At 41.6% G+C, this 17653-nt stretch overlaps 1 protein-coding gene across 1 annotated transcript in view; it reads right to left on the bottom strand.

Annotated features, from left to right (window-relative positions):
* USP12 (ubiquitin specific peptidase 12) overlaps window positions 1-17653 on the bottom strand; it is a 30495-nt gene that overhangs the window by 10814 nt on the left and 2028 nt on the right. Inside the window, exons 2-3 of the mRNA XM_020788564.3 lie at window positions 2211-2291; window positions 217-430 (exon numbers count right to left, since the gene is read on the bottom strand). Of these exons, the coding sequence (XP_020644223.2) occupies window positions 217-430; window positions 2211-2291 (295 nt within the window). The remainder of the gene's footprint in view (window positions 1-216; window positions 431-2210; window positions 2292-17653) is intronic.

Genomic DNA, 17653 nt, shown 5'->3' with positions numbered 1-17653 from the left:
ACTAACTATTTCGTTGTAACACGCTTTTCATCAACCTCTCACAAGTCAGTCATTCTTTGCTTGGGGCAACTTGCCCTCCACCCAATCCTGCCTTGTATTTCTCCTTCTGCTCTTTCTCCCCTCCTCCTCCAGCACCACAGACTCAGAACTGGCTCAAGCTTTCATTTGTATTTTTACCTTTCTAATAAAGCATATTGTTATAATGATTCTGTTTACCATTCTCCTTTCGCAGTCTTGTTATGAACTTTTTCGGAGGAATCACTCCAACCTTTTTCTTTTGGGTGGCTATGCTGTGAAACAGATCAGCTAAGCAGGTGAGAAGGCTCTCTTTTTTTCTGGGCTGACTCTTGTATGCCAAGACTTTCTCTCGAAATGGACGACAAAAATAAAGTGCCTGAAGAACTGAATTGCAGTAGCATGTGTTTCCAAACTACAACACAAATAAATGATCCGTTAGATCAAGCTGAAAAAGGAAAGCTTATCTATACTATAAAAGATACATTAAAAAGAGAAATTCAGAAATATGCATTTACTTGTATGCGCGTGTGTGTATTTTGCATTTTTTTTTACTACAAATCCCGCAACAATCCATTCTGGGAGTTTCAGCTAACAGGCCCACACCTACAGACATCGAAAACTGTTTTCCTGGAGAAAAAGCCTAGTTAGGAAGGCTTTGTGACCTAACACAGGCAAAGAAAAAAGCAAAGCAAGGCAAAATGTGCTGTTTGTATACTGTCCTGTAGTGCTTAAGCACTCTCTGGGCAATTTACAATTTAATTATGCAGCTACACATCCCTCCTCCCCACACACACATAGCAAGCTAGGTACTCAATTTACTGACCTTGAAAGGATGAAAGGCTGAGTCAACCCTGAGCTAGCTACCTGGGCCCATCAGGAGCAAAATCAAGTTGTGAGCAGAAGCTTGGCTGCAATACTGCAGTTTAACTATTGTGCCATAGGGAAAGGCAGGTTCTGTCTAACAGTGGGACAGCTTCCATTCTGAACATTAAGGAGCCAGACCTATGTTAAGCCACAAAGCTCCACACCTACAGAACCATTTAGGTTCTGTAGGTGTGGAGCTATTAGGTGGAACTCCCAAATGGAGAATTATAGGATTTAAGCCTCAAAAATCCAAAATCCTGGATGCATCAGTATAACTTAACCACAAATCAGTGATACACACAAAAGTCACAAGATTTAGCTCTGGTTTATCGCTATTGGTTTCTTGTACACTGTTTATATTAGGAACATTCAGTAACCATTGGGTATCTTTTTTCAGTGCCATATCATTAAAATTACTATTTTAAAAAGTGAAGTATAAAACATCTATAATTTAGTGACTAATTTTTAATGTATGCAACAGTACAAAATGCTATCAGCTCTGAGCTTTATACCACCTTATGTGGTTCTTATTGAAGGGACAATGTCTTCTCTTTAGTATGATTAAGAGACTGAAAATAGGCTTATATTTTGTCACTGCAAAACTGTAGTATTTCATGTGAACTTTTGCTTAAAAATTGGCTTTAAAAACAGTTTTAACTTGTTCTTGAAAAATGTTGTAATTTAATTCACTGTATATAACTTTACCAGGCTGCAGGTTGAAAAAACAAAGAATAAATACTTAACATAAACCATTATCATCATCATAGTTTATAAACAGGGCACAAGTTGTCCGCCCTGGTATAGAGCCTAAATAAGTCAGAAGCAATATTTCAGATACAGTGGTACCTCGCTGAATGACGATAATCCGTTCCAGGAAAATCGCTGTTAAGCGAAAACATTGTAAACCGAAATTAAAAACCCCATTGAAACGCACTGAAACCCGTTCAATGCATTCCAATGGGGTAAAAACTCACCATCCAGCGAAGATCCTCCATACCGCGGCCATTTTTGCTGCCTGTATAGCAAGGAATCCATCCCTAAGCACAGCAGGGAGCCATTTTAAGCATCCGGTGGCCATTTTGAAAACCCAGTGATCAGCTGTTTTTGATTGTCATAAAGCGAAAATTGGTTCCCGAAGCAGGGAACCGATCGTCGCTAAGCAAAATTCCCTCATTTAGACCATTGTTTTGCGATTGCAATTGCAAAAATATCATTGTAAAGCGGATTCGTCATAATGCAGGGCAATTGTTAAGCAAGGCATCACTGTATCTCCTTGATTCCCATTATTCATCCCAGCACTTTCAAAGCAAACAGGACAGGCAACTTACATTTACTAAACCAAAGTAATGTTCATTGACAGGAAACTGTTCCGGACCAATTTCTTTTTCCAAAGCTGAGGCATTAGCGCCCTATGAGGGAAATAAAAATAAAACATCTGTTAAGTCATTTCCAAGATATTTATTCTATAGTACATTTTGATTATGCAGGGTCAAAAATGCAACAGTGTTGAGTGATCTCCTGAAGCCTGACGGCTATGTATAACCAAACCCCTGTATCCTGGGGGTGGGATCGCAAATATTTTCCCTACAAAAGGGGGGGGGGGAATTATTAAGAATGTTCTCTCTTACTCCCCAGTGGCCTAGTCTTTTAAAAAAATAAAACTTGCTTGGTGGTATGGACAGGGTCCTAAGAACAGGGGGATTCCAGTCTAAACCACCACTGGTACCATTTTATAATGAAGCCCCAGTACCCCTAGATTACATAAGGGAACACTGAGCCAAAAAGGACTTTCTCACACACACACACACCCAAAAGTTGAAAATTTGGAGGAGCATGGGGGCCACGTTTGGGTCTTTTGGATTCTGCATGAAGCATATGGACTAAATGTTGCCCACCTCCAAACTAAGGTAGAGGTTAGAGATATCCTACAAAAAGATCAGTTATAGAGGCTTTGTTGTGTATATACAGCAGGAAGTCAGGAAATCAGGGGCTGATCACCAATCACGATCTTTTGTATAAGTTTAGAACCACATAGGCTGATCATACATGTCTCATTTTAATGTTGATATTAAACTGCTGTGCTTTTGTTTTTTTATTTCAGGCCACTCTTCTAAAATTATGGTTAGTTGTTACCAGTGGAAACGTATACATTCTGCTACTAGCTACACAGTCTAAAATTAACATTCTGAATGCTTCTTCCAACATAATTAAAAGGGGGGGGAGACACAAGACACATGAAAATAGGGCCAGAAGGTTCCAACGTTTCAGTCAAGAGAAAAATGAATTATACAAGGCAGATACCTTCAATACACAATAGGCTAAGATAAATATATCACCATTAAATCACAAAGTATAACATATTTGATCATCTGCAGCTGCTGGAGTAGAAGAGTTGCAGAGGAGTTGAATGAATTTTCTGAATAATATGCTAACTGATCAACTAGATCCTACACATGCCTAAGTGTTCCAAGCTAGTAATTACAGGCTGTAATTAAAATGACCCAAAACAGGGCACTGAGGCACAAACATGCTTAAAAAATTAGAATTAATTTAATTTAAGCTAGGTATCTTAATATTAACTGAGCTCTAAAGCAAGGCCAAAACACCTATATTATTTATTTACTTATTTTCTTTTACATATCATTCTTCTGTGCAAAAAACAGCCATAATGCTGTACATCATAATGACACAAAACATTAAAACATATAACAAACACAACCATCTATAATAGCAAAAATACTTCACGTAAGTGGCGGAAACAACATCTGAAGACACAGTGGAGCAGGACTACCTTACGTTTCCTCCTGAATCCTTGCTAGGACATCATATGTGGCAGGAATTCAGCCAGAGAGTTCCAGGACATAAGGGCAGCAATACAAACAGGTCTTTTTCTAATACATTTGAGCTGAACAACTGTAAAAGTTGGCACCTTTAAAAGGTCAGTTCCAGATAACTTCAATTGGTGCAGTAGTTTATATAGGTAGAGACATCCAAAAAGTATGTGTGTCCCAAGCTGTACAGTGGTGCCTCACTAGACAATTACCCTGCATGAGTTTTTTCGCTAGACATTGACTTTTTGCGATCACTATAGCGATTTGCAAAACAGTGATTCCTATGGGGGAATTTCGCTGGACAATGTTTGGTCCCTGCTTCGCAAACTGATTTTTGCTAGATGACAATTTGCTTTTCGCTAGACAATGATTTCGCTAAACAGCAATTTCAGTGGAACAGATTATCATCGCCTAGCGAGGCACCACTGTATAGGGTTTTAAAAATAATAACCAAAACCTTGAATTAACCTGAAAAAACGATGGCAGCCAGTGTAACTGGCACAAAACAGATGTCACATGGTGGTGGGAGGCAACTGTCAACAGCCTAGCTGCCCTGTACTGTATCAATTGAAGCTTCTGAATTGTCCTCAAAGCATATACAATAAATTACCATATTCTAATCTCAAGGTTAAAGGAGTCATCAGTGTAATCACATCTACCCTCTTCAGATAGGAAGAAAGTTTGCAGACCAGAGACAGCTAGTAAAGTGCCAACCAGCTCCTACCAGTTTCTTCAGAAGGTGCATTAGGTGTAAAAAAACACCCAGAATTTTATCTGGAACACTAGAGGAAATTGTCACGCAATCAACAATTACAGAGAAGACTGATGGATTTATCAGTAGCCGAGTGACCCGCATTGCCTCTGACTTGTTTGGATTCAACTTCAGTTTGCTGAGCCTCACTTGGCCACAGCCTCCAGAGAGGTTGTTCTGGCTGCAAGGTTACTGACAGCATAATCAGCATATTGATGAAACTCAGCTTCAACATAATCTCCACCGGTGGTCTCATGTACAGTATACACGCCTTCACATTTCATAAATATTTTAGTATATCTTTTCATGTGACAACACTGAAGAAATGGCACTTAGCTACAATGTAAAGCAGCAAGTATACAGCTTGTATAAGAGTGTAAATGTGCTGTCCCCTCAAAATAATGCAACACACAGCCATTAATGTCTAAACCGGAAAGAAAGCTATTTTTTTCTTATGTTACCCTGAAATTTCTATGCAACTATTAGGCAAATACATAAACGTGGAATATACAGTATGTATATATTTAAAAAGCCAGAGTACAACATACAGTGATGACTCGACTTACGAACACCCCTATCTACAAACATTTCGACTTACAAACAGCTCTGCCTGCAAAATTTTGCTTCGACTTGCGAGTGGAGCTTCGACCTAAGAACAGAAAAGGCTAGGGGGGAAAGGAGGGAAATTCAAACTATTGGTGGCAAAGAAGCTGATTCTTTGTAGCTCTTTCACCCCAACAGTTAGAGCAGGGGATCAGGGAACTTTTTTACTCCTGACGTGCAGGAGGAGGAAGGAGAGTTCGGGGCAGCTCTGGATTGCTGCCGGGTGCAGGAAGCTGGTGCGTTCCCTGCCCATCCCTGGCGCAGGTCTACTCATGAGTAAGGCCCACGGAAGTCACAGGTCTACTCATGAGTAAGGGCCCCCTCCGCCACCCTACGCCTGTTGCCGGCCACCATCCACTGGGGAGTGAGTGCCATCGGAAGAGGCTTCGGTCTGCCTGGTAAGGTGCTACTTTTTGCTTTTTAGAAACTTCTGGGTGGGTTTTGCAGGGTGGGTTTCTGCTTAGCGGGGTTATGTTTCTGTACTTTATTGTTTTGTTTTTTGTAATCCCAGCATGGGGATTGCTCAATATATTTTTGGTTTTTTGCTTTGTTTAGTTTTTGCAGCATTCGGGGCTTGTTCTGTTTATTTTTGGTTGGTGGTTGTTTTTTTTTAAAGCCCCAGCACCTTCCGATGGGGCTTTCTGTGTGCTTTATTTATTTATTTTGTATTTTTATGAAATGCTGAAATGGGTTAATCCCATTCCCATGCATTTCAGTGGAAAATGGTGCTTCGACTTATGAGCATTTCGACCTACGAACACAATTCTGGATTAAGTTCGTAAGTCAAGGCACCACTTATACTGTACACCGGCAACAACAAGTGCGGTCAGATTTTCATATGCAACAACAATCAAGTAAGTTTTAAGGAAATGTTGACTTCTGTATGTTAGTCACGAGTCTAAGGAAGGCATTTGATTATCAAGCCCATGCATGTATGCTTCATCTATCCTCACAAATTTGTCATAAGCATCCACCAACTACCTCACTGGTATTTTACACTATTAACATCATACTCAAAGTCATTAAGCAGCCTGGATTCTAGCCTGTAATCTCTGTTTAGCAGTATTACATTTGTTCTACAGAATTCCTGGTGGGAGAAAGTCATGCAAATATCTGCTCATATATCTAAGTGTGTTGAACAATCATAAGATACTCAGTTAGCTATGATTGCTTACTCAAACAACACTTTGGCTTTACAAAGACACAGGGTAGATATAAAACAATTTCAAAGAAAATGTTTTTAAATGATTAATTTTAATATTTAAAATAAGCTGGTTTTAAATGATATTGGAATACAATAACATTATGTTTAAAAGGGCCATAACAATTATCAGTGACTCTGCGCTATGACAATAAGCTTCATGCTCCCTCCTGTTCCTCCACTTATCTCCTAGTTTGCCATTACACCTGAAATGGTATAGTTTGCACTTGCTCTCTGAATCAGGACTGCACTCTGTGATTTGAAGCCAATTTCTAATACTGCTTTGGGGGGCAAGTCCAAAGCACTTTGCTGATGATACAAATGCAATGAAAGGAACCAATTAAGCAGACCACATGAGCATGAACTGAAGCCAGAGGTTGGGTCACTGAGTGTTAATAAAAGAATCAACCAAATTCTAAGTGAGTGATCTAGGGGGGAAAGGAGACTGGCACTTTTCAATTAAGCAAATATAAACTGTAAGTCTTCTAATATGTGTATTGTTGTGATAACTGTGAGCATTTACAAACCATTAAGCAGGAGCCTACCTATATGCTGCCTATGTGTCACAGAAAGTTTCCAATAACTATTGGCTACTGTTTTAGGTGAATGCAAGGAAATCAGTCTACAAATAAGTGATCTTGCTTTCTTTTAGATGCACCAAAAATAATAAAGAAAAATCCTCAATTTCTGCAGACCTAATCCAATAAAGTATATGCTACCACTTACTTGCAAACAGATGCTGTTTACAGTAGGACTGCTGCATCTGCAGGATCAGTATCCACAGTCTGAAAATAATATTTTTTAAAACCCTAGGGGGAAAAAAGTATTTTCATGATGTATTTACCAGAACTAGCCACCAGACACCATACTACGGTATGTATTCTTGTTGTTGGAATACAGTACATAGCACTCTGGCTGTCTCTAGTGGCCAATTCTGGTAAACAGATGGTGAAAATATTTTTTTCTGATTTTTTTTTCTTTTATCATGCTATGTATATCCACCATTTTCAGCATCTGCAGGGTGGAGGTGGGGCTTAGAACCAATTTCTCAGATACAGGGGTCCTACTATATATTCATACTGAAGTCAGTTACTACTAATGCTGTTACAAGGAAACAAAAAAAGAAGGAAACTAGATACATCCCTTTAAAAAATAAATATACTGAACTTCAAACAAGATTGCACTTCCCATTTCCAATGGGGAAGTGCTTTCTATGGGGGTAAAATTAAACTTCAATAGTTCTAGTTCCTGAAAGTTCATGTGAGAGTTATAATTCGTTAGTACCCAAATACTTCTCATCATTAAAGGTGTAATTTACAGACATGTGTAATTGAAAATGAAAAGAAACAAAGTCACCAGAGCCATTACAGTCAAATGTATAAAAACCAAAGTTCTAACAAAGTTGGATCTTCACTAATGCAATTATGCCCTTAAGTGAGGCTGGGGAACCTGAGGCCCTCCAGACACTGGACTGAAAATCTTATCATTCCTTGCCAATAATGAGAAATGGTGGAAGCTGCAGGCCAAAAATATCTGGATACATTCAAAATCTTTGCCTTTGCAACACATCTCTAGAAGTTTCAAACACTGCTACAAACAAACACTGTCAAACCTGGAAACAAGGCAAAAAGTGATTGGTGGGAGACCTACGTCTTTCTCTGCTGGGGGAATGGCAGGGCGCCCTGTTGCCAGGGTAGAGCTATCCATAGAAGAAGAAACTCCAACACTGGAGGCATTCAAGAAAAACTTAGACAACCACCTGTCAGATATCCTTTGATTTATATTCCTGCATTGTGAATGGGGTTGGACTTGAAGTCTTCCAACTTCTCCATTCTATGATTCTTTCACCTATTGGAAAGAGGCATCTGCTCCTCTAAAGCTCTACACCTTAAGCAGTCTCAGTAGTCAAAGAATCTAGCAATTCTTACACAAAAACTGATTCTCTTTGCAATGAAGAGAGGCAACCTTCACACCTTCTAGCATGGGTATTGAGCTCAGCTTGTCTTCCACAGAAGGTTAATCAACCACAGTTGTGAAAGACAGTGGTGCCTCGCTTTACGATTGCTCCGTTTAACGACGAAACCGCATTACGATGAACTTTTTGCGATTGCTTTTGCGATCGCTTTTCGATGTTTCCTATGGGGAATTTCGCTGTGCGATGATTGGTTCCCTGCTTCGGGAACCGATTTTTCGCAAAACGATGATTTTAGAACAGCTGATCGGTGGTTTCAAAATGGCCGCCGGGTAAAGAAAATGCCCCCCCGCCGTTTTCTGGGACGGATTCCTCACTGCACAGGCAGCAAAAATGGCCGCCCTATGGAGGATCTTCACTGGACGGTGAGTTTCCAGCCCATAAGAACGCATTAAATGGGTTTTAATGCATTTCTATGGGCTTTTTAATTTTGCTTTATGATGTTTTCGTTCTACAGCGATTTCGCTGGAACGAATTAACATCGTAATGCGAGGCACCACTGCACTGCCACTGCCTCTTGCTAGAATCTAAGATCACCCAATCAATTGGGGCATTAATTTTTTCTATTCTCGTCTGGAATAAACATGGAAGAGGCTGGTCAAGAAATGGGAATTGAAGAGTAAGGCTTCTACCCTTCCTGGGGCCAGTAACAACATTTCAGGTGTAAGGAAAGTATAGTAGATGCACTTAGTCGTTCTGTATAAGGTAGACGGTTAAGGTTCGAAACCAAACAAATGCATACATGCATACAATAATGCTCCACATACAGACTGAAGCACAAAACAATCCCCAAACTGAAGGGTTGGGTTGAATGATATGGCAATTACACAAAATCCAAACCTCCTACCTCCTGTACCCTTGACAAAATCAGCTGTTTCTCACACTCTCTAGGCAAGAAAATTTCAGTTTATGCCTCCCTCTTGCATAATGCATTTCCTTTGGGCCTCCCCACTTTATTGGTAGTAGTGCTTTGTTTGCCATTCACATATTACAATTGTGAAAACAGACTTTGTGAGGCAGTGCAGCCACTACAATGAAAATACATTTTATGTCAGTGTGGTGATGTACCAGTAAAAGTGCTGCAGAATTCCACATCGTACACTTCACCTTTCTGTTTAATTTGTAAGTATTTTATAAGCTAAACTGTTTCTCATATTACAAGCCTTTCATCTGTTCAGTACAGTACAGTACTCATTTAGTAGGTATAAACTGGTGCCTCTCTTTTCACTTTCTAAATATTGTCTCCTTTGACTGTGTCAAAATATGGCTACAAAGGAATTTTCCATTCCTTTGAAGTATTTTCCTTGAGGGTGTCTACCTTGCATTGCTGCACTTCAGAAGAAAAAATAGTGTAACAGTCCAGACAGTTTGTATTATATTTCGGCTTTTCCATTTAAGTCTAAAGTAAGTGTAATAGCGTCACTGAAGTGTCACTGAAGCTACCAACATGAATTTGAACAAACTCTGCAAGGCCGTGGAAGACAGGAGGGCCTGGCGTGCTCTGGTCCATGGGGTCATGAAGAGTCAGACATGACGTAACGACTAAACAACAACAACAAAGTGTAATAGCATTGTTTCATTTATGAAACTTTATGAATTAAGGCTAATAATGTCTGTTGAGAAACAACATGGAAATACTTGCAACTTATTATCTGAACAAATATGAACACAGTAAGTACAGTGTACTCTACTAAAATGACTACACTGATTCTAAAGCTGCTTTGTAAGAAAACAATTGCTGATACCCTGCTTGATGTTATTTAACTATTTAGTGGACAACAGAATCAAGTGCTAGCTGGGGTACAGCATGGATAGTAAAGCACTCAAAATGCACATACAGGTTATTAACATATTACTTTTGTAACTCAATTTTCTCAATTTTTAAAAGAAATACAATACGCAATGAAAAGAAAATAATAGTCTTGAGACCAAGAATGGCTACGACATGAATTTTCAGATGTCACAGGACTACAGCTCTCATCAGCGCTACCTAGCACAGTGAATCACAATGGGAGTTATAGTCTAGCAACCTCTGGAAAGCCACATAAAATCTATCATTATTCAAGCATATATTTCTTAGAAATTACCTGTAAAATTACACAAGGATGCATTTCATTCATTTTTTTGGAATTTCCTTTCTAGACTAAATCATGACAAATCTGAAAATGACCAAGCCAATTTCTCAACCAAAAAACAGAGTTCAAATTTACACACAAGCTGGTGTCTTGAACGAATGCTTCCAATTTCTGCGAATTTTTAGAAGCTTATCAGAAACAATCAACAACTTAATTAAGGGTTTCTGGTGCTTACAAAATCAATAGACTGAAAAATATTCCTGAATATGAATGTGAATAGTAATGATCAAGTAAGGAGGGTGTAAAAGACACACCACAGTGCATTTGATCAACTGGAGCCGTGGATTCAAAGTGTGTTAAAGCTTAAATACCTAGTTGGCAAAACACAGAAAACTGATTTCAGAATAATCTAATTATTCAGTACATACACACTTCCAGAAATCTCTTCATGAAAAAATGCCTATTACCACACAAGTATTCACTCTGTGGTGGATCATCCTTCACACAAATTGGTTGTGTTACAGTTTACCTACCCAATTTTGTAAGAAGTCATACAAAGGGAAGCCTGCTATAGGGGGAAACCACTTCTGCTCTACATTTCTTCTACAGGATTTGGGTCACTATATTTTTTCATATTCAGTTTAGGTGTGTTTCCAATATATATATTTGGTATAATCGTCAAGCACAATTAAGTTAATGTGTTTCAATATTTTGACATATGCTGAAGTATAGTTTATAGTGATAACACAAAAGACCTGACAATTTAATAATTTTAATCTATTTGACATGGCTGTGTGAGTCCTGATGGACAGAAAAGGAATGAACAAAGCCTTTAAACAAACTTCTGAATTACAGACATCTCTTGAACACCAAAACAATCTGCCCAAGAGCAAGCTATGGCTATAGTTAGAGACTTGGACTTGGAAGTCAGTTCTCACTGGCCAAGCCAAAAAAAAAAAAAAAAAAAAAAAACAACAACAAAACAAAACCCTAGAGTTTCAACTCTCAGAGAATTGCCCACAGCGAACCTATCAAATGCACTGCAGACAATAATCCAGGCTGACAGGAACATTAAGAAATCGAATGCCCTGCACTGCTCCTGGCAAACCTTGCCACATCACATCAAGTGCTACCCCTACAAACAGCTATACAACAGAATAACCACCTCAAGGACACACAATTAAAAGGCCTCACCATATAAAATGTGGATGAGAAATACAGCTTAGTTCCATCCTCATAACACTGACCCCATTCTTCAGGAATGCCTCAATGGTGTGCTGCTGCCGAACAGACCATGTCTACCCATTACAAAAATGTTCACTATGTAAAGGTGGATGGCTCCTTTTCAAATATTCTGAATATTTATGCATTAATTACCTCTTTTTAGGGCATATTAGACATCTTCATGTATCTATAATGCATTTAAATTTATTTTAAAGGGATAGCATCTCATGTTAGTTTAATATCCAGACTTTCCCAGTGTGTTGTCCTTTGGATGCTCTGAAGTGGAACTCCCATAAATCCATGCCACTGGCCCATGCAGACTGAAAGTAATGACAAGACGGAAGTGCTGTTAGTGGGTGCTTCACCGGACTGGCTGGAGGGCCATTTCCCTGCCCTGAATGGGGTTACACTCCCCGTAAGGGACAGGGTCCGCAGCTTGGGGGTGCTCCTGGACCCAAGTCTAACACTGGAAGCCCAGGTGAACTCGGTGGCCAGGGGCGCCTTCCTTCAGCTGCGGAAATTATACCAGCTACGGCCCTACCTGGACGAGTGGAGTCTCATGACAGTTACACATGCACTGGTAACATCCAGCGCTGCCTGGAGGCCGCACTGAAATGGATGCAGGAGAACGGGCTGAGGCTGAACCTGGACAAGACGGAGGTACTGAGGGTGGGCGCCCCCACAGCTGGGGATTTGGGAAACTCCCTCGTTTTTGGGGGGGTGACTCTGCCCGCCAGGGATGGGGTCCGCAGCTTGGGGATCCATCTGGACCCGGCACTTACAATGGAATCCCAGGTGGCGTCGGTTGCCCGTACCACCTTTTTTCACCTCAGGCGAATAGCCCAGCTGCAGTCCTACCTTGATGTTGGGGCGCTCACTACCTTGGTGCACGCACTCGTAATCTCAAGATTAGACCACTGCAATGTGCTCTACGTGGGGCTACCTTTGAGGCTTCTGCGGAAACTACAGATGGTGCAGAATGCGGCGGCCAGATTACTTAGTGGTGTGAAAAAATACCAACATATCTCACCCACTCTGGCCGCACTGCATTGGCTGCCCATCCGATTCCGCATCGACTTCAAAGTGCTGACGCTAACGTACACAGCCCTAAACGGTTTAGGGCCTCGATACTTGGCGGAACGCCTACTCCCACCGAGATCTACCCGTGTCACTCGTGCGAGCCAGGAGGTGAGGCTGAGGAGCCTAATGCCGAGGGAGGCCCGGAAGGCAAAAACAAGAAATCGGGCCTTCTCGGCAGTGGCTCCTCGCCTCTGGAACAACCTACCTCCTGAGATTCGCGTGGCTCCCTCGCTGGGTATTTTCAAGAAGCAATTAAAAACATGGATGTTTCGGCAGGCCTTCCCATCAGATAATCCCTGACGTCCTTTTCTTCCCTCCTATTGTCTCCCCTACCTTGTTTAATGTTTTGCTATTTAAAAATTGTTTTTATATATATACCTCTTGTATAATTTTATGTTGTTAGCCACCTAGAGTGGTCCTGACCTGACCAGATAGGCGGGATATAAATAAAATAAATAAATAAATAAATAATAAATAAATTACTGCAATGCGCTTTACGTGGGGCTGCCTTTGAAGATGGTCTGGTGACTGCAACTGGTCCAGAATCGAGCTGCGCGGCTGGTGAGTGGTGGAGCTGCTAGAGATCACATCAAGCCGATTCTGTTTAATTTACATTGGCTACCAGTTGCTGCCCGGGCCCAGTTCAAAGTCTTGTTTTGACTTATAAAGCCCTAAACGGCTTGGGACCTGGATACCTGAAGGACCTCCTCCTTCCATATGAACCTACGCGGCAGTTAAGATCTAGCCAGGGGGCCCTTTTGAAAGAGCCGGCCCTTAAGGAGGAAAGAGGGACGGCTTGTAGACAAAGGGCCTTTTCGGCAGCTGCCGCCAGACTATGGAATGCCCTCCCGACTGAGATTCGTCTGGCGTCGACGCTGATCACATTTCGGTGCCAGGTCAAAACCTTCCTGTTCCAGAAGACTTTTAATTGAAATATTATTAGCTGTGGGTCTGATGGCAAATTTTTTTATATTTTTAATTGTATTTTAATTGTTCAAAATTGTACTGTATCTTAAACGTTGTAAGCCACCCAGAGACCTTTGGGTAGTGTGGGCGGCATATAAATTAAATAAATAAATAAATGAAATTAAATAAATAAATAAATAAATAAATAAGGAGCCTCGTGGGACAGTGGTTAAACTGCTGCACTGCAGCCATACTTTGCTCATGATCCTGGGTTCAATCCCAGGTAGTGAGCTCAAGGTTCACTCAGCCTTCCAAGGTCGGTAAAACAAGTACCCAGCTCGCTGGTGGGAGGGAGTAATGTGTAGCCTTGAAAACTTGTAAACTGCTCCAGAGAGTGCTTTAAGCACTCTGGGGTGCTATATAAGTAGCACGCCTTGATTTGTACAGTGGTGCCCCACTTGACGATTACCCCGCTCCACGACGAATCTGCTTTACGATGGGGTTTTTGTGATCGTTTTTGCGATCGCAAAACGATGTTTCAAAGGGTGATTTTTGCTTCACGACAATTAGTTCCCTGCTTCGGGAACCAATTCTTTGCATTACGACCATCTAAAAACAGCTGATTGTCGGGTTTCAAAATGGCCACCCGCTGTGCAAAATGGATCCCTGCCATGTTTACAATGGATTCCTCACTTAACAGGCACTGGAAAATGGTCACCCTATGGAGGAGCTTCGCTGGACAATGAGGTATTTTGGCCATTAGAATGCATTAACCGTTTTTAATGCATTCTAATGGTTTTTTTACTTTCGCTTGATGACGATTTCGTTGTACAGCGATTCTGCTGGAACGGATTATCGTCGTCAAGCAAGGCACCACTGTAGTCCAAAACATCAGGAGGACACCACAGTGGGAAAAGGCTAATCTAATTGGAAACTTTCAGAGTCAGCAATCAAGTTAATACAGAATTAACAAAAACATGGATTCCTTTTCTGAGGAAACTAGGCTACACAAATGGGGGTGGCATAATTTATTACAATGGAGAATGAGGAAGTGAATAACCTCCAAACAAGAAGGGCATGTGGCTGCCCACACACATGTCCACATCCTAGCCACTATCTTTTCTTCCTGGGCTGGTTTAAAAGGCCTTCTCTCCCCCACCATTAGCAGCTCATGTGCAAAAAGGGATCTGTATAGGACCTTGGGGGGAGGGGAGAGAAGAGAGCTATCACAAAACATTCTTTGCGTCAGGAAAAAAAGAGCTGTACTGAAGTAACTGGGAGACAGTGACAGTCTACACAGGGTTCTCTCCATACAGAAATAGCAATCCTTCTTTTTACCTTCTCTTCCAGTGACTTGAATACACCTCTTTTCTTCCTGAGGTAAAATAAAATTGGTGTAAGCTCAGCAAGGTTGAATTCAGTGGGGTATGTCAAGACACCTTTAGAGAGCCGCAGGTTAAGCACCAAGGCAAGGAAGAAGTGATTCCATTCCAGCAAGAACACACCAGTACAAATGCTTAATTGTTTGATTTTTAATTTTTAGAGTGAAGCCACAAAGGCACAGATTCCCATAATTATTAAACACCATACAATACATGTGCCCATATGGTCATCTACAATCTTCTGCAAAGGTGTAAACTTTGCTTGATTAGATGATTTAAAATGAAATCATGGAGTGACATGGAGTGGAAGGTCTGTACCCCCAGCAGGGGCCCTCAGAACATCCAAGTGATTACGGGTAGAGGGAGATATGGCGACGGCACACTCCCTACTCGTGACAGAAGAACATTGAACAGATGTTTGAAGGCTGTTCACTGTTTTGGGACTGTGACCAGCTGCCAGTCTCAAGGTAGTCAGATCAGCCAGCCCTCCACTCTAAAACTGGTGCTGCTAAATGCCAGGTCTGTGTCCAATAAATCCCAGATTATTCAAGACCTCATTCTGGAGGAGGATGCAGACCTGGCGTGCATAACTGAGACCTGGATGGGCGGGGAAGGGGGAGTCTGTGGCCCGCTCTGTTTGTTTTCATCTGTGGCGGATCGTCCAGCTGCGACCCTACCTTGATGGGGGGGGGTCCCTCACCACTCTTGTCCACGCGATCGTAATCTCAAGATTAGACCACTGTAATACGCTCTACATGGGGCTCCCTTTGATGTGGAAGCTCCAAATGGTGCAGAATGTGGCGGCCAGACTTCTTAGTGAGGTGAGAAAATACCAGTATATCTCTCCCACTCTGGCTGCCTTACATTGGCTGCCCATTCATTTCAGCATTGACTTCAAAGTGTTAATGATGACGTTTTTTCGTTTCATTTAGTCGTTTAGTTGTGTCCGACTCTTCGTGACCCCATGGACCAGAGCACGCCAGGCCCTCCTATCTTCTACTGCCTCCCGGAGTTGTGTCAAATTCATGTTGGTTGCTTCGCAGACACTGTCCAGCCATCTCATCCTCGGTCGTCCCCTTCTCCTCTTGCCATCACACTTTCCCAACATCAGGGTCTTTTCCAGGGAGTCTTTTCTTCTCATTAGATGGCCAAAGTACTGGAGCCTCAGCTTCAGGATCTGTCCTTCCAGTGAGCACTCAGGGTTGATTTCCTTTAGAATTGATAGGTTTGTTCTCCTTGCAGTCCAGGGGATTCTCAAGAGTCTCCTCCAGCACCACAATTCAAAGGCATCAATTCTTCGGCGGTCTGCTTTCTTTATGGTCCAGCTCTCACTTCCATACATCACGACAGGAAAAACCATAGCTTTGACTATTCGGACTTTTGTTGGCAAGGTGATGTCTCTGCTTTTTAAGATGCTGTCAAGATTTGTCATCGCTTTCCTCCCAAGAAGCAGGCGTCTTTTAATTTCGTGGCTGCTGTCTCCATCTGTAGTGATCATGGAGCCCAGGAAAATAAAATCTGTCACTGCCTCCATATCTTCCCCTTCTATTTCCCAGGAGGTGATGGGACCAGTGGCCATGATCTTAGTTTTTTTGATGTTGAGTTTCAGACCGTTTTTTGCACTCTCCTCTTTCACCCTCATTACAAGGTTCTTTAATTCCTCCTCACTTTCTGCCATCAGAGTGGTGTCATCTGCATATCGGAGGTTGTTGATAAGCCCTAAATGGTTTGGGACCTCGATATTTGGCAGATTGCCTTCTCCCACCTAGATCTACCCAAATTACTCGGCACAGCCAGGAGGGCCTAACACCGAGAGAGGTCCCGAAAGAAAGAAGAAACCGGGCCTTCTCAGCAGTGGCCCCTCGACTATGGAACACCCTTCCAACACTGCCTGGCACCCTCACTGGGTCTTTTTAAGAGCCATTTAAAGACTTGGCTCTTTAGGCTGGCATTCTCTCCTGTCAATTTTTGAATTCTATCTTCTTGTTTTCTATCATTCTCCATCTTGAATACACCATATTATTGATTCAATTGTTTAATGTTATGATGTTTTTATGTTTTTTATGACATTTTATGATATTTTTATGACATTTTTACGACATTTTATGACATTTTATGATATTTGTAAGCCACCCCGAGTAGACGCTGTCTAAGGGGATGGGGTAGAAATCTAATAAATAAATTAAATAAATAAAGACTGGATACCCCTTTGTCAGAAATCCTTTAACTATGGCTGTCCTGCATCAGAAGACGTCTGGACTTAATGCTCTTTGGGATCTTTTACAACTCTAGAATTCTAACAGTTACCTATATTCTTCTAGGAAGGACATTCCTTGCACTTTTCTTTGAACGGTGCTTCTATTTTACATTTAGAAGCTGGACTTGTGACTTTGAGCACAAGTCAGGGTTTGGAAGTTCGATTGCCTGCTGGGCCTTGTAGAAGAGTCAGCTTGTGCAGTCTTAGGCAAGCCTACACAGAAAATGGTAAGCCACTTCAGTACACATTATACAGTACAGTGGTGTCTCGCATAGCGAGGTTAATCCGTTCCGGATTAACCGTCGCTATGGCGAAACATTGCTGTACGAAACGGGGAAAGCCATTGGAACGCATTAAACTTAGTTTAATGCGTTCCAATAGGCTCCAAAACTCACCGTTCAGTGAAGTTGTTCCATAGCCGGGGGGGGGGCCCCGCGAAAACGCTGCGCGCGGCCATTTCGGGGCTTCCGGCGGCCATTTTGGAGCCGC

This window comes from Pogona vitticeps, chromosome 3, assembly GCF_051106095.1.
Source record: "Pogona vitticeps strain Pit_001003342236 chromosome 3, PviZW2.1, whole genome shotgun sequence".
Classification (NCBI taxonomy): Eukaryota; Metazoa; Chordata; class Lepidosauria; order Squamata; family Agamidae; genus Pogona; species Pogona vitticeps.
Note: the sequence above shows the minus strand (reverse complement) of the source record. Positions and strands in the feature narration are given on the sequence as shown.